The 27,924-nt window shown below is 40.9% G+C and overlaps 1 protein-coding gene across 1 annotated transcript; it reads left to right on the forward strand.

Moving 5' to 3' along the window:
• The first annotated feature begins 4,027 nt into the window (after positions 1-4,027).
• LOC121324534 (transmembrane protein 87A-like) lies at positions 4,028-27,378 on the forward strand. The gene is made up of 20 exons (XM_041266540.1): positions 4,028-4,190; positions 6,143-6,206; positions 9,711-9,808; positions 10,458-10,574; positions 10,829-10,876; positions 11,428-11,484; positions 13,004-13,136; positions 13,816-13,877; positions 15,708-15,891; positions 16,324-16,423; positions 17,717-17,810; positions 18,333-18,404; positions 18,795-18,903; positions 19,398-19,456; positions 21,565-21,668; positions 22,568-22,641; positions 23,703-23,767; positions 24,990-25,042; positions 25,945-25,975; positions 26,560-27,378. Exons 1-20 carry the CDS (start codon positions 4,086-4,088, stop codon positions 26,599-26,601), a joined length of 1,671 nt encoding a protein of 556 aa, XP_041122474.1. The 5' UTR covers positions 4,028-4,085; the 3' UTR covers positions 26,602-27,378.
• The last annotated feature ends 546 nt before the right edge of the window (positions 27,379-27,924 follow it).

Raw genomic sequence — 27,924 nt, forward strand, 5'->3', positions numbered from 1 at the left:
AATTGTGTCCTCGTTAGGGCAATTTCTTTCATCGGTGCTTCCACAGCACAGGGGTTGAATACTTATGCAAGCAAGAAATTTCAGTTTTTTATCTTTCTTAAAAATATTTCCCAACATAAAACCAATGTTTTATGTTGGGAACGAAATTTCAATGTACCATTTGTAACTCGGTAACATGAGAGAATTGGTCAGGGGTCTGAATACTTTTGCAAGGCACTGTATATATATCCTTTGTCTTCATACTGTAATCCTAGGGTTCAACAACATCTAATTGTATCATCTACCTGTGATTAAAAACAAGCAGAGAACAAGACCAATCCATATGCTCTTACACTGGGTACAATACGACGGTGAGAGACTCGGCCAGAGGGCTAACAGACACACACACACTGCACACGAAGGATTACCTTCATCCCCTGGGACCATACTAGAAATACAAAATCAGCTGTCTATGGGAGGTTTAAAGCTCAAAAATACAAAGCACAACATGAATAGTACTGTAACATTTTCTCATAAATCCACTCTTATGGAAATTAAATATATTGCAATATACTGGAGACGTGTCAAGATATGAATCGGTATGTTGGAAAATCTATGCAGTGCTAAATATGTTTGTTTCAATTATATCAAAATCATATTCAGGAATATATTTTCAATTTTGTAAACATATTAGAAAATGTGTATTGTCAAACATATACATTTAGCTTTACAAAAATATATGTAAAAATATACTACACTGAACAAAAATATAAACGCAACATGTAAAGTGTTGGTCCCATGTTTCATGAGCTGAAATAAAAGATCCCAGAAATTTTCTATACTCACAAAAAGCTTATTTCTCTCAAATTTTGTGCACAAATTTGTTTACATCCCTGTTAGTGAGCATTTCTCCTTTGCCAAGATAATCCATCCACCTGACAGGTGTGGCATATCAAGAAGCTGATTAAACAGCATGATCATTACACAGGTGCACTTGTGCTGGGGACAATAAAAGGCCACTCTAAAATGTGTAGTTTTGTCACACAAGACAATGCCACAAATGTCTCAAGTTTTACGGGAGCGTGCAATTGGCATGCTGACTGCAGGAATGTCCACCAGAGCTGTTGTCAGAGAATTGAATGTTAATTTCTCTACCATAAGCCGCCTCCAACATCATTTTAGAGAATTTGGCAGTACATCTAACCGGCCTCACAACCGCAGACCACATGTAGCCACACCAGCCTAGGACCTCCACATCCGGCTTCTTCACCTGCGGGATCATCTGAGACCAGCCACCCGGACAGCTGATGAAACTGTGGGTTTGTACAACCGAAGAATTTCTGCACAAACTGTCAGAAACCGTCTCAGGCAAGCTCATCTGCGTGCTCGTCGTCCACACCAGGGTCTTCACCTGAATGCAGTTTGGCGTCGTAACCGACTTCAGTGGGCAAATGCTCACCTTCGATGGCCACTGGCACGCTGGAGAAGTGTGCTCTTCACGGATGAATCCTGGTTTCAGCTGTACCGGGCAGATGGCAGACAGCGTGTATAGCGTTGTGTGGGCGAGCGGTTTGCTGATGTCAACGTTGTGAACATAGTGCCCCGTGGTGGCGGTGGGGTTATGGTATGGGTAGGCATAAGCTACGGACAACGAACACAATTGCATTTTATCGATGACAATTTGAATGCACAGAGATACCGTGGCGAGATCCTGAGGCCCATTGTCGTGCAATTCATCCGCAGCCATCACCTCATGTTTCAGCATGATAATGCACGGCCCCATGTCGCAAGGATCTGTACACAATTCCTGGAAGTGGAAAATGTCCCGGTTCTTCCATGGCCTGCATACTCACCAGACATGTCACCCATTGACCAGGTTTGGGATGCTCTGGATCAACGTGTATGACAGCGTGTTCCAGTTCCCGCCAATATCCAGCAACTTTGCACAGCCATTGAACAGGAGTGGGACAACATTCCACAGGACACAAGCAACAGCCTGATCAACTCTATGCAAAGGAGATGCATCGCCCTGCATAAGGTAAATGGTGGTCACATCAGATACTGACTGGTTTTCTGATCCACACCCTACCTTTCTTTTTTTTTTTTTTTTAAGGTATCTGTGACCAACAGATGCATATCTGTATTCCCAGTCATGTGAAATCCATAGATTAGGGCCTAATGAATTTATTTCAATTGATTAATTTCCTTATATGAACTGTAACTCAGTAAAATCTTAGAAATTGTTGCATGTTGCGGTTATAGTTTTGTTCAGTGTACATGCATTTGTCAATTTATTTGTATCTTACATGTCAATAATTTGTATATATTTTAAATATATTGTCACATAATGCAGCATATCACAATATATTAACCAAAAGTATCCTATATAATATATTGCAATATATATTTCCATAACGGCATTATTAGTGCTCTCTTGGCTTTCCCAGCTTTATTTTCACTTTGACTCAAAGTCAGTATAGCCCAATGCCACAAGCTACTGCTTTGCTGGAAGTGCAGTACAATACACAACTTAGTTTTGTCTCTCCACTCGCTTCGTGTGCTGCAGATACACAGGGTCTGATGAGGTCCTATAACGAGCAAAACACAAAATAAATGTATAGCTTTGTGCTGAAACCCTTACAGTTCCATAGCAAAGGCACAGCAATAGAAACCATATTGAAAGCACGGTAGTAAAGGATAGGTAAGCACTGTAAAGCATATCAAAACATGGCAAACCATAGCGAACAGTGATAAATGCATAGCAATAGTATTGCATACGAAAACTGCAAAAGTACAGCGCGCATTTACCATGGTGAACTTTTATAAAGGAAAGAATGCATCAGGGAGTGGGTAAAAGCCGGACTGAGACAAAACTGGCCGTACGGGTCAGTAAAACTGCTTAGATCGTCATAAATCAATGTGTTCCTCCCTCCCTCCCAACGCATTACATTCCAGCTGGAATGATCATTCCACCCACTTTCTGCTTTTTAAAAAAATTATTAACACAAATGCTGAGTCAAACCATAGCAATGTGTGAAATTGTAAAATAACCGTTCAGAAACATCTTTGTAAGTACTCCAGCTCTACTGGCAGAGCTTCTGCGCGCTTATCCTGCTATATGCGACCCCAGGAACTAAGAGCGTCATTGGATTGGCTGTATGGTTTATGACTATCTGAGCAGTTTTGCTGCCCCGCCCGCCGGTTTTGCCTCTGTCCGGCTTTACGCACTCCCAATGCATCATTAATATTAAAAATATAGTCCGGAAAACAAAATGTGTTGGTTTTAAAATGTTGGCATTTTTTATTTATTTATTTTTTACTGTAAAAATCACACAAGGCAAATCACATTGTTTTAAAATGTGCTGCTTTCACATCCAGCGATTCTATTTACAGTGTATCCAATGTCTAATGTGTTCTCGTTTTCTTTCTTTTTACAAAAACCCAATCTTATTTATTTTCATTTTCCATAGTTATAAATTCAATGTGCTGTTTGTTCACTACAACTTAAAAAGATACTTTAAAAGTATGATGCGTTGGTCAACAAACAATATTACAAATCTGGAAATCTAGAAAAACTACAACACCTGTAACACGTATATAATTCAAATACAGAAAATGATTTAAAACCAATGTGCTGGGATCGTGTGCCTTTCTCCCGTCGCTGTCGTTACAGTATGTATCTGATCCATTGCTTCTCTAGTTTAAATGCCTCTTATGTTTGCAAATGAAAGTAAATTGAAACGTGAGCCTCCTTTCTGACTGCAGTACACTCCGCCAGACAGCTGCACCCGCCCCTCCCTCGGGCTTCTGGGAATTGAAGTCCATTATGGAATGTAAACGAATCAAGCCTGTTTCAGAATAAGAATAAATGCATAAGGCTAAACCATATGGAAAACACAGAGTTGTATAATCTCCTGCAGAAAATCAATCAAAAGTTACACTATTCTGACTCAGTATCCCCGGTCGTGGTCCCAGACGGTCGCTGTTGAATCTCGTGACCCAGTTCCGCCTGCCCCCTCTAGTGGCGGGAGTTGCAGATTGCAGGAACCTGTGTTTTGTTAGTACCCGGAATTGCATGCTAGTCTGTTGCTTGCTCTGTTGTAAAGATGCCGAGCTTGTCCGTGTGTCTGCGGGGCTGTTTATTTTTCCTTTCGCTTATCCGGCCTGGATTCGGGATCGAGGTGTCTTTGTGGAGAGTACCGGTCAGCCAGGTGAGTTTCGTTCAATCTCGACGGGGTTTAATCGTTACATTTCGGACAGGGCGCTAGCGTACCACTACATTCGCAGTTCCAAATACAAATCTGAGTATTTTTTGTGTAGCGACGTAAGCCACGTACTCTAATATAAATGATCATACTAGCGTAATAAAAATGTACATTGCTTAAGCAAAACTGACGGGTTCCGTTTTTTAAGATGTCGATGTACACAGTCGAGGAATGGCTTTTTTAAGACTACATTTTTTACATTCACATGTTCACTTACTATACTAAAATCGCCCTGATTAGCATTTTGAGTTTTTGAAAGGTAATGTTAGCTAGAGCAGCGGAATCCTACTAGTGTAACCGTGAATACTGTACACAGAGATGATATACCGCAGTAAATGCAATATCATTGTGAAACCAAGACACGTTGTCTAAACAAACACACTAAACGAGGAAGCTTTCCTTCCTTGCCATATGGATGTGCGTTTACGTCCAATTGCTTGTCTTTTCCAGCGACTTAACTGTAGATGAATTGCCTTACTTTAGTTCCAGTTAGTCCATCTTATTGCGTTAGCCCTCGTTGAGAAAACTACGTAGTTTTATTTGGGTCTGTAATTGTACTAGCGCAACAGAAAATGAATGCCCCGTTTCCACAAGCCACGTTTAGGTGCGCCTCAGCGAGTTCGCCTGAGTCCAGGGCTAGGTTGCACCAGCTGTGTTTAAGTTGTTACTCAGCTTAGTTAAGCGTAACTCTTTACTAACGTTTTTTTTTGTTTTTTTTTTACACATTACAAAATGTTCACGGGTTGCACCAGCTATGATAGTTATAACGCAAGACTATTTTCTTTCTTAAAATGTACGCCTACTTTTAGGGAGATGTATCTGTTAGTAAAATCAAAATACAAGATGACACGTCAACTTTTGATGCTGAGCAGCTGTTTGAAGACGATTTTATTCATAGTTTTCGTCGTCAGCAAATCCTGCGAGACCGCACATTATACATCTTGATAATTACAGGACATCCTTTTAAATCCTATTAGTTTATATAAAGTTTCTATAAGATTTAATAGGCTAAAAAAATCTTTATAAGAATAATTTTTAGTTCCTATATGAATTATTTCAATTTCTGATGGTTTCCTATAAAATGTCCTGTATGACTTTTTCACCAGGGTTATATTTTAATGTATAATTAAATATGTATTTATTATCAGGAAATATGTGCAAAACTCCATTGTTTACATAAGACTACATTTGTACATTAAAGAGCTGCGGATGTACCAAGTCGCCCTGTTTGACCGGTTTGACCAAATAATTATAGCAACCCCCTCTAATTTAGAAGCATATCTGGGATACAGTCAGTACTGCTTCATTCCTAGTTGACATTTCTAGAGCATCTCTGTAGTGTTTGAGGAAACTTGTTGTGGACATTCATCAGCCCAAGTATCTGAATTTGTTTCTTGGCCACCTATTAATTATTATAAAAGTTTTTGTTTTTATTTTTATTATTTGTTATGCCCAGATTTGATTTAAGATAGTGTGTGTGTGTGTGTGTGTGTATATATATATATAAAGTAGGGTAATACTGTGGCCTTGCAGCTGTAGGGTACAATTCCAGATGTTGCCAGAACAAAAGCAGGCAAGCTGCAGTCACCTATTCATTTTGAAATGTACGTAGGCTATATCTAGATTGTGAGGACATTCTTCAGCACAAGTCTTAATACATGTTCTTCAGGTGCTGGTCGATCACATTAAGGAGTGAAGACACTGCATGCTTTTTGCTTTTATTTGAGTTTTCTTTTATGGTTTCGGTTTCCAGCAGGTTGGTCTTTGCTTCTTGCTTTTGGATAATAGTCTTGTCAGTGCATCAGTTACTGTTGATTGCATTTGATTAGGTTGCTGATTGCACTGCTGGTAAATGTGTACTGTCATGCAGCCTCAACATTTCCTCTCTTTACTTTCAGGACAGAGAGAATAATGTTGTGTTCCGCAAAACTTTATATGCCAACACTACCATCTACGTCCAGTGTAAGTAAAGGAAGTGAAAACGCTCTTTCTGTGCCCAGAACTGTATTTCTTCCCAGGTGACGTGTATAGTGGAGGCACCTATCTGCCAGTCTGTACGTGTGCACTGTACACATCTATGTATGACATAAATTTCTAAATGTATCTATATACAGTGGTTTGCAGAAGTATTCACCCCCTACCAATGATGTCACATGTTGTTGAATTACAAATAATGTATGCACAGTTTTTCTAACAAATTTTATTTTTATTCAAAGCTGTAGTGGTTAAACTGAACACTGTTATATGAGGAGCAGGTTAAATGTCAGCAAAACTTGCAAAGAAAATGTACAAAATGAAATTTACTGGTTGCATAAGTATTCAGCCCCTTAAGTCAGTACTTGGTAGAAGCACCTTTTGCAGAAATTACTGCTATGAGTCTTTTTGGATAGGTCTCTGCTAGCTTTGCACAGTAGGATGGTGTCATTTTTGCCCATTCTTCATGGGAAAATTGCTCCAGTTCTTATAAGTTTGTTGTGGATCGTCGATGGAGTGCAATCTTCAAGTCTCACCATAAAATTTTGGGTTCAAGTCAGGACTTTGACTGGGCCACTCAAGAACATTAATTCTCTTCTTGTTCAACCACTCCAGTGTGGCTTTGGCTTTGTGCATCGGGTCATTGTCCTGCTGAAATGTGAATTTCCACCCCAGGTTCAGAGTCTTGGCTGATTCAAACAGGTTTTCTTCAAGGATTCGCACGTACTTTGCACCATCCATTCTCCCCTCTATGCTGACAAGCTTCCCAGACCCTGCTGAAGTGAAGCATCCCCATAACATGGTGCTGCCACCACCATGCTTGACAGTTGAGATGGTGTTGACAGGGTGATGTGCCGTGTTGGGCTTGCGCCAGACGTAATGCTTGGAATTTAGACCGAAAAGTTAAATTCTGTGCCTTGTCTGACCATAAAACCTTTTTCCACATGTCTGCAGGACCATCTATATGCTTTTTTTCCTCCCCCAAACTCCGTATGTGCTTTAAGATTAGACTTTTTAAGTAATGGTTTCTTTCTTGCCACCCGTCCATACAGGCCAGCTTTGTGTAGGGACAGGCTTATTGTTGATGTGTGAACACTGACTCCCATCTCAGACACAGAACTCTGCAGATCTCTCAAGGTCATTGTTGGCTTCAGAGTGACATCCCGAACCAGTTTCCTGCTTGCCTGGCTGCTCAGTTTGGGAGGGCAACCTGACCTGGGTAGTGTCTGGGGGGTATGATGCATCTTCCATTCTTAATGATGGACTTCACTGTGCTGAAAGGGATAATCAGCGACTTTGAAATGTTCTTGTACCCTTCTCCTGCTCTGTGCCTGTCTACCTCTTTATCCCTGACTTGTTTTGAAAGCTCTTGGTCTTCATGGTTGCTTTGTTGGATCAAAATGTGAGTTGTAGCTTGAAAGTCTATATATACCTGAGGGAAATTATTTACAAGTTAAACCCCTTTGTGTACACACAGACTGAAACCATTTCACTAATTTTGTGACCTTTCAAACAAATCATTTGCACCTGAGCTGATTTAGGGCTGCAGTAGCAAATGGGCTGAATACTTATTTAACTAAGATTAATCAGTTTTTTTATGTAAATCTTATTTATATTCTGTATGCATTTTTTAGAATTAGTTGGTGTAGATTCTACATGTAAAGTCTAATTTGAAAGCATCGTGGAGTACGCTCAGGTGCTAACAAAATGTGAAAACTTTGCAGGGGGGTGAATACTTCTGTGGATGATACTTTGTGGATGAGGAAATTTTTTTATATGAGATAAATGTCTACAATCATTTATTTCAGCAATTTTTTGTAAAACTCAAAATGCAAATTAAAAGTATTCATACTCTTTGATGCTATGATAGTATTGTCTACAAAGTACTAGAAATTTCAATATGATAGTTCAGAACCTAATTCTAGAAGTGTCTAGATAATGGTGGATTGTAGGTGACCATTCTTAAAGGTTAGGTGTAGGGTGATTGCCGTCATTACCAGTAAGTCAATATGGGAGATGTCTGACCTTAGGCAGAAAAGTATTTATTGTCATAAATATAGACATGATACAAGAAGATTTCCAAGCATTTGAGTATCCCAATTTTAACTAACTGTCACAATGCTCCCTCAGTCTGGAAGAAAGGTTATTTCACCAAGAACAAGTAGAATTGTGAGAATAACAATAATTGTGGTTAATAACAATCTGAGATTGACTGCCAAAGATATTCAAAGTGAACTGGCTGCAAGTGGGACTGGGGTTTCCATGTCAACCATAGGTCGAGTATTGCATGGTGTAGGTCTCAATGGTAGCAGGCCAAGGAAAAAAACACTTGTCACACGGACAGTCGCTTAAGGTTTGCAAAATGGCATTTGAATGATGGATGTGAGTTTTGGTCCAAAGTTTTGTGGAGTAATAAAACAAAAATCAAACTATTTGGTCACACTATTTGGTAAAAATCTGGTGAGGCGTACCAAGAAAAGAACACCGTACCTACTGAAAATCATCGCGGTGGTAATATCCTTCTATGGGGCTTTTCCACCAATGGCACAGGAAATTCAGTGCCAGTACATGGTAAAATGGATTCCATAGCATACCAGAAAATGTTGGCCAATCATCTGAAACCATCCGTTACAAAACTTGGTTTAAAGTGCAACTGGACGTTCCAACATGATAACGATCCAAAGCACACATCAAAATCTACTTCAGAATGGTAGAAGAAGAATAAAGTCAAGGTTGTGGAATGGCCAAGTCAGTCAAAGTCCCGATGTAAATCCAATTGAGAATCTTTGGTATGAGTTGAAGGCTGTGCACAAGAGAAGTCCTCAGAATTTGAATGAACTGGAACAATTTTGCGATGATGACAAAAATCACTAATAATCATGCCAAAAGCTCACTGACAAATATCCTAATCCTTTAAAAGAGGTTATTATTGCAAAAGGTGCCTCAACTAGCTATTCATTAAATTTTCCTTGTCAGGGTATGAATACTTTTGAATTAGCATTTTTGGAGTTTTGCAAAAAAATGGCTTTAATAAATAATTGTAGACATTGTTTTCTTGTAATATTTTTTTCCTTTTGCTACAAAAGATTTTTCCTGTAATTGTTTGCTTTTGAGACGTTTCTAGAAATTACAAATTTCCCTTGTGATTGGGATATGTAAACTTCTGACTACAACTGTGTATATATAAAAAATAAAATAATAATAATTGTTCTTTTATGGTTATTATTATTTGATAGACTGATTGTATGACACATTATTATTTGATTTTTTTTATTAATATCCATCATTAATATATTATTATTTTTTTTTTTTTTTTTTTTTTTTTTTTTTTTTTTTTAAGAAGAACTTGATTGTTGTCCATTTGATTTCTCTGCCTGAGAGAGGCCCAGGACTGAATGACAGGCAAGGTGTGTTCAGGTCAGGATTGAGGTGCCCTCGTTCTCTCCCTCGTGCTCTGTAAATAGTGTCTCTCTCTCTCTATTTCTTTCATAGTTGAAGGGGATGAGGGATCATGTGATCAGAATACAGCTTTCAATGTCAGCTGGTACCTCAGATCATCAACCTGCTACAACGCGGTCTTCAACACTTTGGTAAGAGGTACACCCAGACGCCTAAAGCAAATTCATTTACCTTTCATTTTATTTAAAATGCACATGGCAGCATGCCATGTTAAAGAAATCTTTCTGTTTGCATGCCTTCTTTTTAGCTAGGCTCTTATGTTTACATTTCCTACAGCAGTAGGTCAATTCTGCTAGAGAGGGAATGTCATTAACTAAGGAGTTACGTACTTTACAACCAGTGCACTGTTAAGAACATGAATACATTGCTGAGGTAAAATGACCTTGGATGACCAGAACTTGGGTCTAAATAAAATTTCTAACTGGTAACCTAATTTAAAAACGAAAACAATAAACTTATTTCATTCCCCAGGATGGCCGTGAACAGTCGTTATTCGGCCCCCCTCATTTTGAGAGTGTGTTTTGTGGTTAGTGAGGCAGCTGTGTGGTGACGAACAGGACTGTGTCACTGGAGACCCTAAAACCTGTCTTCCCTTGTACAGTGTGAGCACCTTTTTTGATTGAGGTGTATGTGGCAACCCAGTGCACGAACAGTCCACTACAGGAGTCCAAAACATCTCTGTCCTCCTAAACGTCTCCCCTGAGTTTAAGAGTGAGCTCAGAGCAATAAAAGAACCTGACACCTGCTTTGTTCTAACTTGATGTTCCCTTCTACCTGCAGGACAATGCTGCTCTGGCTTATTTCGGCACAGATCTAGAGATGAAGGAAAATGAGAAAGGGTTCTACAGCCAGGGAACCCTAGCCTTTGATAACTGCACTGAACTCTTCAAACCACAGGTAACTCCAGGATCTTCTGTTTATTATACAGTGGAGGCGAGCACTGCACCCTTCCTTTTTATTATTCAGTGGAGGTGAGCAGGACTACAGCATTTATAAAGTTAACAGTGCTAGGGGTTACATTTTTGCAGCATAAATATTTAGCTATATCTTGGGAAGCACTCATTCTGAAAGCATTGCTTCATAAGTATGATATTTTGGGGGACTCATATTGAGGATATCCTAATCACGATCTCATTGTCTTAATCTTTCAGGTTTACTACAAGGAGTTTGTGCCTCACCAGCCTCTTGCTCACGCTCAGGTAAGATGGACAGGCCTTTACACTGTGGATTACAGGCTGGGCTGTTGCATGTTACTGACTGAAACATGCCAGTCAGTTGGGGAAGCAGTTGGTTAGTTAATGACAGGAAGGAAGGGTACAATTTCACTCTTCAGGTGAAGCTTACCTAGAAGTGTGGCTTGCAAACAGGGATTGATTGAACCCAATGGAGGACCAGATACCAGGGATAAACATGAAAACTAGAACATGTTTTTCTTTCAGAACGGCCCTAGTGTTATTTCACTTGTGATTCATTATTTCAGTTTTAGTTTCATTTGTACTTGTTGCTATCAAAGGCATTAGTCACTCCATGCACTATGTTCCGAGAGAGGTTTCAATTCACATGTTGTTAAATTGGATTTTGATGATATGATTTCAAAATAGCTGCTCCTGGGCTTCCATTGCCCCTTAGTGCAGGCCCATAGCATTGTAGCGCCACACTGCATTGCCAACGAAGAGCATCTGATAAGAGATATAACATACCACTTATAACATATTACTTACAGTAATTGTGTGGCTTTGTTTTTTCTTAGGGTCCTGGAAGTGAGCAGAGAAACCAGTCCTTATCCCCACCAGTGACAGGGAAGCCAGTGAGTGGCAAATCAGCTCATTGTATTTTCCTACTTAAATGGTCGCTGTGGCAAAGAGGCTTGTAATAGCAAGTGTCTTGGCACACAGATTTCTTCCTTTTATCTTAATTTAATAATGGCCAATTATTTTATTATTTTCTTCCAATTTGGCATATCCAATTATTTTTAGGCTCAGCTTGCTGCTACCACCCTTGCGATGACTCGGGAGCAGCAAAGAGGAGCACACGCTGTCCTCAGACTGCTTTTTTCCACACTGCAGACTCACCATGCAGCTACCTCAGAGTTACAGCGTCGAAGGACAGTGCAGCTCTGGGCCGCTTACAGACAAGCCCACAGGCACCTGGTCAGACTACAGGGGTCGCTGGTGTGCGGTGAGCCGAGGACACCCTTGTCGACCTAAGCCTTCATCCCCATAACGCCTCCCAACTCCCCCCCCCCACCCCGGGCAGCGCTCGGCCAATTATGCACCAGTCCCTGGGAGTTCCCATCTATAGTCGGCAATAGAATAGCCTGGACTCGAACCGGTGCCTTTATCAAAAGCACCACTCGGGAGCCCACACAGATTTCTTTTTAATCAAATTGCTAAGATACAATATTAGGGTTAAAGTAGATAGAACTAACACATAATTCCATTACCTGATTTATATTTCTATTATTTTGTATGCCTTGCATTTTCCTAGAAGACGCACACATTATTGTAAAGGTGAATTTTTTATTTTATGTTTTTTTAAAGCTAATGTGTTGATCGCTGTTTGCAGATACTTATGTGCTACATTTTGTGGTCATTCTACTTTGGGTTGTGTGAAGGAACTCATCCCTTCATGATGGGATATGCACTATTGAAATATGTACGGTACAAAAAAGGCAAATTTTGTCCACTAAGTGGCATTAAAAATCAATACACATTCACGTGTGATAATCTGTCATATTGGAAAACATTGATATGATCAACCAAATAAATAAATAAAAATAAAGCCAAAATGTATTTATAGAAGAGCCAGCAACGTACATTGCACAACTGTGTATTACAACAATACTCACAGAAACATGCAGTGCACAGCTGTGTATTACAACAATACACACAGAAACATGCAGTGCACAGCTGTGTATTACAACAATACACACAGAAACATCCCTTGTGTATGTTAACTAGATGGCGCTGGCTCTTCTGTAAGACTTCTGCTGATCTAGCCTTGCTTACATATATCTGTGACATGCAGCTAGAACAGGAGGGACACTCCTGAGATCAGAAAGTAAACATGCAATATTGGAGTAATTACAAGCTGCCCAGAAACGTTCACATCTACAAAAAGGCAAGTGTTTAGAGCTGTTTGGATTTGTTTTCTTCTAACTGGGATATCTGTGGCACTAGCCTACATTTCCCATCAAGCTCAGTGCTGTATAGGCAGTCCCAGTAGTTTTCCTCATTGATTCTGACTTGGCTGGAGTGACTACACTCAGAATGGGTTGACAGTATAACTTTTTAAAGGTATTGAGCTGTCTTCTTTCTGCCCTGCAGGATATACACGCTGTAGCAAAGGCCTGGCTGGACAGCCCCTTTTTATTCATTGTGAAGATCACATCAGTGCGGCGCGGCGAGGTGAAGGGAGTGAAACAGACCAGCCTCGTCCCGGAGACCTGGTCTTTCACCAGTGAGTACAGCTCTGTGTGTATGAGCAGAGACCTTCACAGGGGAACAGCCAACAAGCAGAGACCTTCACAGGGGAACAGCCACAGCTTGAGACAGCCAATCATGAAGTACACAGATACGCTGTAGCATCAAATTGAAACTCCTAAAACTCGAGCTGAACTTCCTTATAAAGACTTTCAAAGTATACTACCTCCCTTTCTTTTCCTGTTGATGTTTTAAAAGCATCAGTTTTTCAGAGTACAATTGGTACTTGAAATGAACACAAAAGATAGCAGGTTCACAACCAGATACACAAAGGGTTAAACATTTCATCTTTTGAAAGTCAATTTCCAGGCTTGCCTTTTATAAACGTTTGCTGCGTTAAAAGCATAACAAAGTGTGATAAAGCACAGTGAAAGCATGATAAAACATAGGTAATGTGAGATTTTGTAAGCCCCTTGTCAGAGACCCAGTTTTAAATAGCACTATTATGTCTGTTTTTATTATATTATATTTCTGTAATAAGACAAAACAAAAACCTAACTCACACATACTAACTAAACTTTGTACCGTCCTTAAACTAACAAACTGGGCAGCTAAGCTGTTTCCCAGTCACAAAACATTAATGTTACAATACAAACAAAAGGTTTACAGTGTTAAAAGGGGCTGTTGGGTGAACGTGTGTGTTTTGTGTCCCACAGTGATGGTTGAAATGAAGGGCCCCCGGGATTACACCTCTCCTGCGGACTGGCCCCTCATGATGGTGAGTAAACAGTGTACCCTCCGACTGCTGCTGCACACTGGGCTTTAACACAGCAGCAACAACGCACTTTGTTCATATTCACACCACAGGCAAGTCAGGAACTCAGTTCCTCAGTTAACTAATAGTTGTCGTAATACCAAATGAATTACTAATCCTGAGTAGTGTGCATAGCAGTTGCTTGGCTCGCACCTCCTCCACGATGCTTTGTTCTGTTGTTTGTGTGTTTTCAGTATGTACTGATACTGGGCTGAAGGTTTAGACAAGATCAGGGAGCTCTTAACATTTTTCACTGCTCTTCAGATTTATAGAGTTATTGTTTGAACTGCAACCACTTTGAGACCTTGCATTAGGTTACTTTGCTGTCCGGTTCTAGTTTTGTTTCATGAGATAGGAGTTAATAAAGTCTGTAGGAAGTGGTTTGAAAACTTGCACCCTGTGTTTGTTTGTCTCATATGCTGAGCCTGTGTTGAGCATGTGTCTGTGTTGCAGTTCTTCATGATGATGTGCATTGCGTTGAGTGTGTGTCCGTGTTGCAGTTCATGGTGATGTGCATTGTGTTGAGTGTGTGTCTGTGTTGCAGTTCATGGTGATGTGCATTGTGTTGAGTGTGTGTCTGTGTTGCAGTTCATGGTGATGTGCATTGTGTTGAGTGTGTGTCTGTGTTGCAGTTCATGGTGATGTGCATTGTGTTGAGTGTGTGTCTGTGTTGCAGTTCTTCATGATGATGTGCATTGCGTTGAGTGTGTGTCTGTGTTGCAGTTCTTCATGATGGTGTGCATTGCGTTGAGTGTGTGTCTGTGTTGCAGTTCATGGTGATGTGCATTGTGTTGAGTGTGTGTCTGTGTTGCAGTTCATGGTGATGTGCATTGTGTTGAGTGTGTGTCTGTGTTGCAGTTCATGGTGATGTGCATTGTGTTGAGTGTGTGTCTGTGTTGCAGTTCATGGTGATGTGCATTGTGTTGAGTGTGTGTCTGTGTTGCAGTTCATGGTGATGTGCATTGTGTTGAGTGTGTGTCTGTGTTGCAGTTCATGGTGATGTGCATTGTGTTGAGTGTGTGTCTGTGTTGCAGTTCATGGTGATGTGCATTGTGTTGAGTGTGTGTCTGTGTTGCAGTTCATGGTGATGTGCATTGTGTTGAGTGTGTGTCTGTGTTGCAGTTCATGGATGATGTGCATTGCGTTGAGTGTGTGTCTGTGTTGCAGTTCATGATGATGTGCATTGCGTTGAGTGTGTGTCTGTGTTGCAGTTCATGGTGATGTGCATTGTGTTGAGTGTGTGTCTGTGTTGCAGTTCATGGTGATGTGCATTGTGTTGAGTGTGTGTCTGTGTTGCAGTTCATGATGATGTGCATTGCGTTGAGTGTGTGTCTGTGTTGCAGTTCATGGTGATGTGCATTGTGTTGAGTGTGTGTCTGTGTTGCAGTTCATGGTGATGTGCATTGTGTTGAGTGTGTGTCTGTGTTGCAGTTCTTCATGACGATGTGCATTGCGTTGAGTGTGTGTCTGTGTTGCAGTTCATGGTGATGTGCATTGTGTTGAGTGTGTGTCTGTGTTGCAGTTCATGGTGATGTGCATTGTGTTGAGTGTGTGTCTGTGTTGCAGTTCATGGTGATGTGCATTGTGTTGAGTGTGTGTCTGTGTTGCAGTTCATGGTGATGTGCATTGTGTTGAGTGTGTGTCTGTGTTGCAGTTCTTCATGGTGATGTGCATTGTGTTGAGTGTGTGTCTGTGTTGCAGTTCTTCATGGTGATGTGCATTGTGTTGAGTGTGTGTCCATGTTGCAGTTCATGGTGATGCGCATTGTGTTGAGTGTGTGTGTCTGTGTTTCAGTTCTTCATGGTGATGTGCATCGTGTACGTGCTGCTCGGAGCCCTGTGGCTCTTTTGGTCTGCCTGCTACTGGAGGGACCTGCTTAGGATCCAGTTCTGGATCGGGGCCATCATCTTCCTGGGAATGCTAGAGAAAGCCGTCTTCTACTCCGTGTTCCAGAGCATCCAATACACAGGCGAATATGGTAGGGATCAACCGCCAAGCCGTGAGTAAGGGTGTAACGATACACTAATGTCACGATATGATACGCCTCGAGATGTGCAGGTCACGATACATGTGATGGGCCTGGTGGGGTGCTTGCATGATGCATAATAAGATCAAATAATCACAGACTATAAAACACATGTATTCTTCATTCAAGAAGTATTTGATGGACTGTAACAATGTATATTGTGTTTTTGGTATCATATTACAAATGATGCATACCACTATCGTGTAAAGAATATTTCACGATTCATCGATACACAATTAGCTCTTACACCCCAGGACTTTTTTTTTTTTTTTTTTTTTTTTCAGTTTTTATAGAAAAATTTGCCGTTGGTTTTCCGCTCACAGTGGTAGTGCCGGGCATGCTGGGGTGTACCCCGGTGATAATGTTCTGTCTCTTTCCTTTCAGTCGAGGGAGTTGAGATCTTCGCAGAGCTGCTGTCAGCACTGAAGAGATCCCTGGCTCGCATTCTCATTATTATCGTCAGCCTGGGCTACGGGATAGTAAAGTCAGTGGCTTCATCTTTACCATGTCTGCATCACTAACCCCTTTGATTTTGCTCTTGCCCGTGTTCCGTTACAGCTGCTTGTTTCTAAAAAGTGGGTAGCTCCAAATGACATGATCTTAGTTTGACCTTTTTTGATGATCATTCCAAGAAGTTATTCCAGCAACGACTCAAATACTGTGTGTTTTATTATTTTGATCAGTCAGTGTGCTTGACTATTCAGGAGATGCTCTTCAAGTCTAGTTGCCTGCCAGACATGCTGTATGTTGGCGAGATCAGTCAAAGCGTCTGTATGTTATTAAGTGCCAGCACCATCTAGTGCACTGCAGCGTAGTGACAGAAAAAACACAAGGAAAGGTGATCTAAAGTGTCAGATCACTAGATGTGCCGTCTCTTACTTCTGTAAAGACACTTTGGATGATCTAGCAGATCTTAGATAGGTCTGTGCGAAGCTAAGCATACCATCATCATAGCAGATTTTTCTAGATTCCGGAATGAGTGTTTAAAGTGTGGTACGCCTGGAGAGGGAAATTCAACCAGAGAAAGAGCACAGATCTTTCTTGACTGAGAAACAGGACTGGCCACATCAGTTCAGTTTGCCTTTATTATTATTGTGTAATTTCATAGTCGTTACATACGAACGCAATGTGTACCAATACTGTAGACCTGCTCTGAGCCAAGATAACTGCATACCTGTATCTGGTAGTAAACTCAGTAGTTATGTAAGGCCAAGAGCAGTTAAGTCGTTAGTAAGCTGATCTCAAAAGTAGAAACTATGATCTTTATCAGAGTTTGAATGTGTTTGCCCTTCAGTATGCTAAGTGTATTCATGCAATCACAAAAATAAGTACTAAGGTGTCTGAATATCTCAAAGAAACTACTGATTCTGCAATGTGTGTGCTCAGAAGTTAGGTGTTAGGGAAGACAACTGCTGCAGAGAGAACTACTGAGACTCCTGAGAGGCATCAGCTGATCTGCACAATCACCTGAACACTGAGTTTGTGAGCAGGAACAGAGGACAGGGCTGCACCCTATAGACTTGCAGGAAGAGAGGACAGGGCTGCACCCTATAGACTTGCAGGAAGAGAGGACAGGGCTGCACCCTGTAGACTTGCAGGAACAGAGGACAGGGCTGCACTCTGTCTTGCAGGAACAGAGGACAGGGCTGCACCCTATAGACTTGCAGGAACAGAGGACAGGGCTACACTCTCTAGACTTGGTTTTAGTATTTTGTTCTGTTTTAAAAAGCTGATCATGAAACAATGAACAAACTCCTTGTTGGTGTCCCTCCGCCAGGCCACGTCTTGGGACGACCACACACCGGCTAGTGGCTGTGGGGCTGCTGTATCTTCTGTTCTCTACAGTGGAGGGGGTCCTCAGGGTGACTGGGGTGAGTATGCTCCCTCACCACCAGAGGGAGGCACAATTGCAGTATCTGTTTCTAGCTCCTTTATTGTTCTCACATATATATTATCTGAATTATTTTTTCCATTTATCTTGAAAACTGTGATAGAAGATTAGAAGTGTATTTAATTTTTCAGAGCATGCTTTTATTCAAAAACTAAAGTTTTCTGTATACTTTAGTGCAATAAAGCGTCATAGAGTCATACCTTACTGACATTTAATCCCCATATAAAAATATTACAAATTCTTAAGCATATAGGTAGTAATTGTGGATTTTAGTTTCCCAGTTATAAATGACAGCACCTTATCAGCTCATGTTTTAAGAGTGGGCTAATTCTGTAGCCTCTAATCTTTCTCCTCTGGAGGTCTAGGTTCCAGTGCGTGTGTGTGGGGGCGAGGGGCAGCGCGTGTATGTGGCGCAGACAGAAGTTTCAATCAACTGTTTATTAGGCATGTTCATCAGCCAGTTGCTCTGATGTTGATTTAGTTCCTCTCTCTCTCTCTACAGGGGTTCAATGGCACAGTGGCGCTCATAGCAAACCTCTGCCTCTCTCTCATCGATTCCTGTGTAATATGGTGGATATCCTTTACTGTTCGCCTGAATCGCTGGGGTCTCGCAGATCACAAAGCAGCCTCAGCCCCTATCGCAGGGGTTTCCAAAAACTGAACAAACCAAAACATCCACACAGTGAAAAATGTCCCACTAGAATCAATGCCTTTTGTTGTGTAACGATACGTACTGTTAGCATGGGCAATGGATGTTAATATTACAGTGAAAAAAGTATTTGAAATGGTGTCTGAAAATGCTATTAATAGTTGAAATAGTTATTTTGTAACTAGTAAAGTGTTTTCATGCCCATCCCAGACTACAGTAGACTCTCACTAACAGTAGCTCTGCAGCCTCTTTGCTGAAGTTGTCATGCTATTGTATTCAGAAGCTCCACGCGTGTTTGCCTTGACCGAGCTCCACATCTTTATCAGCCTGTCTCAGACCACCCGACTGCTGAAGCTGCGCAGGAACGCCGTGAAGCTCTCTCTGTACCAGCACTTCACAAACACACTCATATTCTCAGTCCTGGGTGAGTATATTACCTTCCCCTCTCACTGAACAGTTCTCAGTTCGCTATAGCAGAATACAATGGCTGTAGATTCATAGTTGCTGAATCCTTTTGATTGCATCCTTACTCCAAACTAATCATGAGACATATTTAGTTATGTTAACAAATGTATTCCTCTGTTTAGGTTCACTTTGTATACTTTTGTGATTGGATGTAATAAATCCATTTGCTCAGAGTCTGGTATTTATATATCGAGGCAGTGTGGCATGGTGATAGGTTAAAAAGTCACTAGCACCAGATTTCCTAGTGAAGGAAATAAGACACCCGTTGCATAGTTTGAGCCACTCCTGGTTATACTACGAGTCTAGTAAGACACACCATATTAAAACCTGGAATGGGTGAAACTTCTATGCAATTTGGCTCTTATTACCATCCCTGAATACTGTAAAACTATAGAGGAGGTATGAAAATGCATTTTTTTAAATAAACATATTTTATGTTTATTTTTCTTCTAGCTTCTATCATTTTTATCATCTGGACCACCAAAGTGTTTAAGCTGGTGGACTGCCAGACGGTAAGTGTGATGCTATCCCCCCTGGGTAATGTGTGTGTGATGCTATCCTCTCTGTGGTAATGTGTGTGTGATGCTATCCCCCCTGGGTAATGTGTGTGTGATGCTATCCCCCCTGGGTAATGTGTGTGTGATGCTATCCCCCCTGGGTAATATGTGTGTGATGCTATCCCCCCGGGGGTAATGTGTGTGTGATGCTATCCCCCCTGGGTAATGTGTGTGTGATGCTATCCCCCTCTGGGTAATGTGTGTGTGATGCTATCCCCCTCTGGGTAATGTGTGTGTGATGCTATCCCCCTCTGGGTAATGTGTGTGTGATGCTATCCCCCCCTGGGTAATGTGTGTGTGATGCTATCCCCCCTGGGTAATGTGTGTGTGATGCTATCCCCCCGGGGGTAATGTGTGTGATGCTATCCCCCTCTGGGTAATGTGTGTGTGATGCTATCCCCCTCTGGGTAATGTGTGTGTGATGCTATCCCCCTCTGGGTAATGTGTGTGTGATGCTATCCCCCTCTGGGTAATGTGTGTGTGATGCTATCCCCCTCTGGGTAATGTGTGTGTGTGATGCTATCCCCCTCTGGGTAATGTGTGTGTGATGCTATCCCCCTCTGGGTAATGTGTGTGTGATGCTATCCCCCTCTGGGTATGCTATCCCCCTCTGGGTAATGTGTGTGTGATGCTATCCCCCTCTGGGTAATGTGTGTGTGATGCTATCCCCCTCTGGGTAATGTGTGTGTGATGCTATCCCCCTCTGGGTAATGTGTGTGTGATGCTATCCCCCTCTGGGTAACTTGTGTGTGTGATGCTATCCCCCTCTGGGTAATGTGTGTGTGATGCTATCCCCCTCTGGGTAATGTGTGTGTGATGCTATCCCCCTCTGGGTAATGTGTGTGTGATGCTATCCCCCTCTGGGTAATGTGTGTGTGATGCTATCCCCCTCTGGGTAATGTGTGTGTGATGTTATCCCCCTCTGGGTAATGTGTGTGTGATGCTATCCCCCTCTGGGTAATGTGTGTGTGATGCTATCCCCCCTGGGTAATGTGTGAGTGTGACAAAGTGGCTGCTGATAGCGAACAGGTGCAGGGATGATGCAGTGCAGGAATAATCACAGGCAGACAATTAAAATCCAGTTTAGAAAAGGGTGCTTTATTTTGTAATTCCCGGTCTGGCGACCAAACAATAAACCTCCTGCAATACACAGCAATGTGTAAAGCACAGAGGAAAGTGATATAAATGGTTTTGCAAACCCAATAATAACACACGTTATCTGCCCCACAATAACACAGTCCATGGTCACCAGTCCGGGTGGGGGGTGAGAGCAGTTCTAAAAAGTGATTGAAGTGCAGTGATGATCCGGTTTTGTGCTGGCCCTAGGCGACAGCTTAACTATGCTTGTTCAAAAACGTAATTATGTAATTGATTATCCAGTATTTGTATCGATGTATATAATGAGGAATGGAATCGATCGAAAAATCGATTTCCGATTTAATCGTAGCAGCCCTACAGGTTGAGGTGTGATGATACACACCATTTACAGTAACATAATTTACTTATTGAACATATTGCATTCTGGAGATATAGGGTAGTGTCTATTTGTCAGGACATCCCTACCTCTCTATATGACACAGACATTTTTGCAGATTGTCCAATTGCCTCTAAATGTAGTATTATTTATTAATATTATTTATAATATTTAGTGTACGTTATTTAGTGTCAGATTCTGATATAATTGTAATAGCATTGCTTATTATATGTAATAGTATTGCTTATTATATTTGTAATAGCATTGCTTGTTATAATTGTAATAGCATTGCTTATTATATTTGTAATAGCATTGCTTGTTATAATTGTAATTGCATTGCTTTTTCTTCTTATGAACTTTTCTGTACATGCTGTTGATACAAGCTGATAGCTCTAATGTTGAATTAACAGCCGTGGTAGGGGACGTGTGTCACTGACGTATTTAGCCAGTGGCCGTGTTTAGATACACCACCAGTGAGCTCAGTTGAAAAGACCCTTCTGATTGATACCGTTTCTGTTCAGCCCTTGCTCTGTCTGGAGCAGTGGTGTTTGAGTGCCCCCTGTGTCACACCTTGTGCCCTTCTCTCCAGGGCTGGAGGGATCTCTGGGTTGACGATGCTTTCTGGCGGCTGCTCTTCTCCACCATCCTCCTCGTCATCATGGTGCTGCTCCGGCCCTCTGCAAACAACCAGAGGTGCGCTCCCTACCCCATTCAACCCTCCCGCCTTGCACCCGTGCCATGCCTGAACAAGATCATTCTGGCAATCTCACTTAATCACATCACAGATCTAAGCAAGATCATTCCAGGGAATCTCACTTAATCACATCACAGATCTCAGCAAGCTCATTCCCGGCAATCTCACGTAATCACATCACAGATCTCAGCAAGATCATTCCAGGCAATCTCATGTAATCACATCACAAATCTCAGCAAGATCATTCCAGGGAATCTCATGTAATCACATCACAGATCTCAGCAAGATCATTCCAGGGAATCTTATTTAATTACATCACAGATCTCAGCAAGATCATTCCAGGGAATCTCACTTAATCACATCACAGATCAATTATTCTCTATTACACAATCAGCACTCCCGTCACAGGTTCCCCTGAAGAATAAATGAGAGACAGTTTTCTGAAGCGTCCACTAGATTGCGAACCTGAAAAACTAGAACAAAACGTAAAGCCGTCTTAGCATTTACCAGGGGGGAATACTATTGCAAACTGACTGAACTGGATAAAATGAAGATATTGTCCTAACCCAGTTATTCTGCATTAAAATATTGTGTATGATTGAAAGATGGTTTGATTATCTATTTGGGTATACCAAGATGAGTAAGGGCTCTGGAATGGGATTAATTGGACACCCTGTCTTTCATAAGCAAACCACAGTTTTTGTGAAACCAGTCCTTGAACCTGTTTGGATAGATAAAGCTTGATCACAGATAACTCATGAGTTATTTTATGAGAACATAATTGAGGTGTACAAACTTTAAACTTTAACTGTATTAATTAAATAGAACACAGCACAACACCGCGCTTATTTCCATGGAAAGTTCTCACAGCAGTCTGAGTTCTCGCTCTCGTCCGCAGGTTCTCCTACTCTCCCCTTATAGATGAGGACGAGGAAGACGAAATGAAGGAGCCCATGCTGAATGAAGCCTTTGGTAAGCAGGGTAACGTGAAGAGGGCTGAGTCCAGAGCATTTCAAATCTGAAGGAGGTGGGGCTCTGAGAGGGCAGCTGTGCATCTGCTGAAATGTTCTCTGTGGAAGCGATTTCACTGTCACCGGAATCACCACGGGTGTGTTTGCAGAAATTAACTTGTCTGTTGCCATGTTCTTATTTGGGTCCATGTGATCGAAATCCTATGCACAAGATTCAATACACACAGGAGCATTTCTGCAAATATATCTTGTGGCAGTTCCATTAAAACTGTGAAACAACTTGCATAGGAAATACTGCATTTTTGGTCGCCACTCATAGGCAAAGTCCCCATCTGATAGGCCCTTGTTCTTTATGGGCCCTTATCATAAAGCTTTAGCTGTTGAGAAATGCTATTTTATAAACAATGTCTTCTATTTTTTACAGTAACATTAGACTCTGAAACATAGTAAGAGATCACTGTAGACAGGTTATAGATAAGTTTAGTTCCCAGCAAAGCAAAAGATCTACATTTTAATAGAAACAAAATTGCCCAATAATGAATTGATACAATTAACTCATGGTTTGAAGAAACTGCCAATTATTTGAACAAAAAACATTCTAATGGTTTTGTGTGCCTACCTGAACCAGTGTTAAGAAAATATATTGGGCCAGACTTTCAAAGTTTTTCCTCCATTCTTCTGTTCACTTCTATTTTTTAAAAGGAGAAACAGTGTTGTTAATGTTACAACATGAAAAACAAAAGCACACTGAGAGGGCTGAAGAGGACTTGAAATATGTACCGTGGGTTATAGTTTTGTAAAATTAAAGACTGGAGTACATGCTTTGAAAATACATCCCTTGAGTGCCCCAGGGATTTTCAGAGCAGTTAAAGCACTCTGTCCCCAGGCCATATGAAAAGCGCATCAGTAAAATAGAGCCTCACACAATGCAAGACTGTCTTTTTATGAGGTCCCATTAGCAAACATGTTGACCTGCAAGCTCTCGCCTCATATGGACAGCACAGTTCATTGAGCTTGGCAGCGCTGTGTTTGACTGGCTCCTCATGTCTGTGTTTGGTGCAGAGGGAATGAAGATGAGAGGTGCGAAGACTGAAGCGAATGGGAACAGCAAGTCCGTATATACTGAGGTGAGTTTGGGAAGCACACCTTGGCTTGCACAACACTAAGAACACGCTTTTGGTCTGATCGTCCTTCTTGCACTCTGTGCAATGCAAGTCGTTTTCCGAGTGGTTCTTTTTCACGAAACTTTTAGGAATATTGTGTGAAGTGTTGTTTTTCAAAGCTCATTTATATTTGTGAAATCTCATTTGGAGTTCAGAAAACTTTTAAAGAGAGTTTATTAGTCTATTTCCTTTTTCGAAGCACTGATTGATCTAGAAGAATATTTAAACACATTGCAAAACAGTTCTTAAAAAAAGCCCTAAATTTCCAGTCTGTTATACTAAATGTGCAGCCAACAAAATAAAAGGAAAAAGTTCAGCAAGGAGAAGTCCCTATGATCCCATATATAGGATCGGTGTATCTATACAGATAGGTACAAACTAATTGTGTTTTAAAGTGCGACTTAAATGCCAACGAGTCATAACTGCCATCAGTAAACAGTCTCTGCTTTCTCCTTTAGTGGGTGTGTAAGCCAGGGTCTGAGTTTCATGCATAGATGTACACAGTTAATGGCTGCTGTTTGTTTTAATCTGAAGTAGTTCAGGTCCATTATCTTTCACAAGACACAGCGAAGGTGCTGCAGTGATAATGTCTATGTAAGGTAATGGCTGCAGAAACAAGAACACATGACAATAGTAATAATAATAATTATTATTATTATTATTATTATTATTATTATTGTGAAACTACAAGATCTGAGTCAGTTGCCTGTACTTTGGAACTTTTTGTAGATTATGATTCAAATAACAAACAATTACAAATTCATAAACCCCTCTTCCCGTTTCTGCCTAACCCCCACCTGAAAGAGGTAGTGAGTTTTTTGTGTTTTTCTTAAAAAATGTAATTTATAATTGATGGGATCCCGAGGGTTCACCTGGTAAAGACAGAGGCGGGTGGTGTGCAGGGCTTGTCATACAGTCAGGGGAGCCCAGGTTCCTTGCTGTGCAAGTTGCCAGTCTTTGCTGCCTATTCCACAGCGTTGCATCGGCTGCTGCACTGCCACTTTAGGGGGAAGTGGTTTCAGCCGTTGCTTGAGTGAATGCAGTTGGGAAGTTGCTCTACAGGATTGTATCGTTGAAACAGAACTAGACTGCCTTAGTTTACCTGCAGTGCGCCATAGGGAGGTGAGGTTGTATCAGTTCAGTGTCGTGTGTGTACAGCTCCTGACTGAATGCTCTTGATTGACAGGATGAAGACCTCAAGTGGGTGGAGGAGAACATCCCAGCCGCTGTTGTAGACGTGTGAGTGTATAGAATGTTTGAATATTATGAATAATTTCTAAAGTATATTCAAACATGACCAAGCCATATCGCTCCCAGGACTGCTGTATTAATCATGAGACCCAAAACCATGGGGACTGGCCAAGACTACTGACCAGTCATCTTCTTTAATCTCTAGTGCCAGTGTAACAAGCCATAATGTCAATGAAAACACTCGGTATTTATTGGTGTACAGTAATCTTTTTTTTTTTTTTATTGTTTAATATATATAAGCACTTTGTGAAATGTTTGTTAAAAACACAGGCTGATAGCTTGTTGTTCAGAAGAGAGCATTGTTGCCTCTGAACTGCTCTTCACAAATGTTTTGAATAGAGATGTGGCAGCCTGTTCCTGTCTGGAACACTACAACTGTGATCCCAGGTGTGCCCCCGGGCACATGTTACTGCTGTACTGAGACATGTTACACAATTCTACTTTACACAAACTGGCACAATTTTTAGTATTCTCAGACAGCAACCTTATCACTGCCTCCCTTTCTTTATAATTAAACTAAATAGGCTGTGTTCTTGTTCCGGTGTGCTGGTTTCGGAAGTACAGCACTTTAGATAAGAAACCTCCTGGTACCCAGGTCACATGGGCAAAGTGTAGCTTAGCCTATACAGTTCTGTTTGAAATTGACAGGTGTGAATGCTGCTGCTCAAATAGAGAGGATGCATTTACTGACTCTTAGAATGACCTGGGAAGCCTCTGTTTAATTACCACTCTGATAAGAACAAGATACTGTTCAATAAAGTTAACTTGTTAAGTACATTTAGAACTTTTCAAGTAATCAGAATCCTATATAATTAGCCCCTTCTGGGCTAGAAATGGTTACTCAGTTCTAGCTGGCTTCACAGAGCTCTCTGTGTGTTTTTTCTTGGCAGGGCACTGCCGGCCATGCTGGATGAAGAGGAGGTAAAGAGAACTCTCCAGTACTATTCCGTCAAGGCTCATGATCTGAGTCACATGTCTCTATTAATAAACAGAGAGAGAGACTCATTCAGTGTCTGCTGTTGTCACATGTTTATTGACTTTCAGCACTGTAGTAGAGTGACTGTGTCTCTTTCTGTGTCTGTTGATCTGTTTGTGTGTGTTGCGTCTTTCTATGTCTGTTGATCTGTTTGTGTGTGTGTCTGTGTATTTTTGGACAGGGTGGTGTATCATCAGGGACTGCAAATTTCAGGAATAAGTTAACAGCTACTATTGTTAAAAAAATAAAAAAAATAAAAGCAATGTGTATTGCAGTGTAAGTAAATTGCGTGGAAGAGCAAATACATTGTCCTGAATAGTTTCTTGTTAGTGGTATACTATAGAAAAAGTATATATCACATTTTGGAGTCTAGTGAACTGATCCGTAACTACCAACCTCACACTTGGAATTCTAAGTTAAAACTGTAGGAAGACGCTATTTGAAACGTCTGTCTGCTTGACTCCATTTCTTATAGTTTTACTATACCTATGGAACTGCTTATCTAATAGTTTTGTTTTGTGTTATTCAGGAGATGATGAAAACCCGGATGGAAAGGTCAAAAATGGAATAGTCTCCTGAACAGACACATTGCAAATTGAAGGAGCACGCCTGCTCTTTGTTTTACAGCTTCCCGGTGCAAGAAACTACTTCAATATCAGTTTTATTAAGGATACAGTCCCTCTGCACCTCCCAGGTACATAAAACTAAGCCTTGGAAAGAACACAGAGCCAGTCTGTGTGAAGCTCCAAACCTACTGAAAATAAGGACACCAGGCTTGAGAGTCTGAAGATACACAATCCTTAACCAACGGCTTCATTAATCTTGAAAACTCGCAGTGGCGGCATGGAAAGGATGCAGTCGATACTGAAACACAGAACGGGTAGTTGAACACTGACAAGGAAAACATTGAGGGGGAATCTGCATGGGAGGCAATAGCGCCACTGTCAGTCAACCTGAAAACAAATTGATGATTCATTTTATTTATTTTAATTTACCTTTTTTTTTTTTTTTGATCGGTTAATACATTCCCCCGTTTGTATTTCGTTTTCACTGAAGCTCTAGTCCTAATCGTGCCTTCCTGTGTATACTGGTGTCAGTGTTTAATTGATCCGCAGTTCTGTTTCTGTGTTTAAATTCTAGCTGTGGGGTGTTACTGAGATGCCTTCCTGAAGACCCGTCTGGTTCAGTGTTGGTGGGGGTTCATTACTGGGGTGCCACAGGACAAACTGCAGCTTTACATTGTTCTGTTTGTCTTTTTAAAGCTTTTTACAATCAAAATTCAAATGTTGATACAATCTATAAAAATAAGCGCTTTGCTACAGTGTAAAAATATAGATTTCAAACAATATCAGAAACTGCTTCTGGAGTTTTTTTTTTAGTTTTTTTTTTTTTAACTTCATCGCTCCCTCTTTATTTCTCTATCTGCCATAAAAATAAAACATGAAATATACATATATTTTTAAATGGGAATTGCCCTTATACAGGATTTTTACAATTTACTGTCTACCACATTAATGATTTATCAAATGGTGAAATACAGAGAGATGTATAACAAATTATACAGACTGACAAAAATCACCCTACATCAGATATAACTGCTAGCTACTGTATCTTAATGTGTACAATTGAATTGCTCCTGAGATTACAAAGACCCAACTAGACCTATTTCTTTGGTGATCACACTCTGCTATGCTATGTAATGTAAGGCATGTCTCAAGGCCTCACTGATACTGAAAAGGTTAGAGCAGACAGCCTCAAATTTCATTTTAATTGCTTTTTTACATTTACTGTTTTATGTAGTGATGTGCACCAATATCGATATTTTGATATGATATCAATAATTTCTGTATCGCAATATCGTGGGATTAAAAAAAAATAATTCACATACACTTGT

This window comes from Polyodon spathula, chromosome 12 (genome assembly GCF_017654505.1).
Source record: "Polyodon spathula isolate WHYD16114869_AA chromosome 12, ASM1765450v1, whole genome shotgun sequence".
Classification (NCBI taxonomy): domain Eukaryota; kingdom Metazoa; phylum Chordata; class Actinopteri; order Acipenseriformes; family Polyodontidae; genus Polyodon; species Polyodon spathula.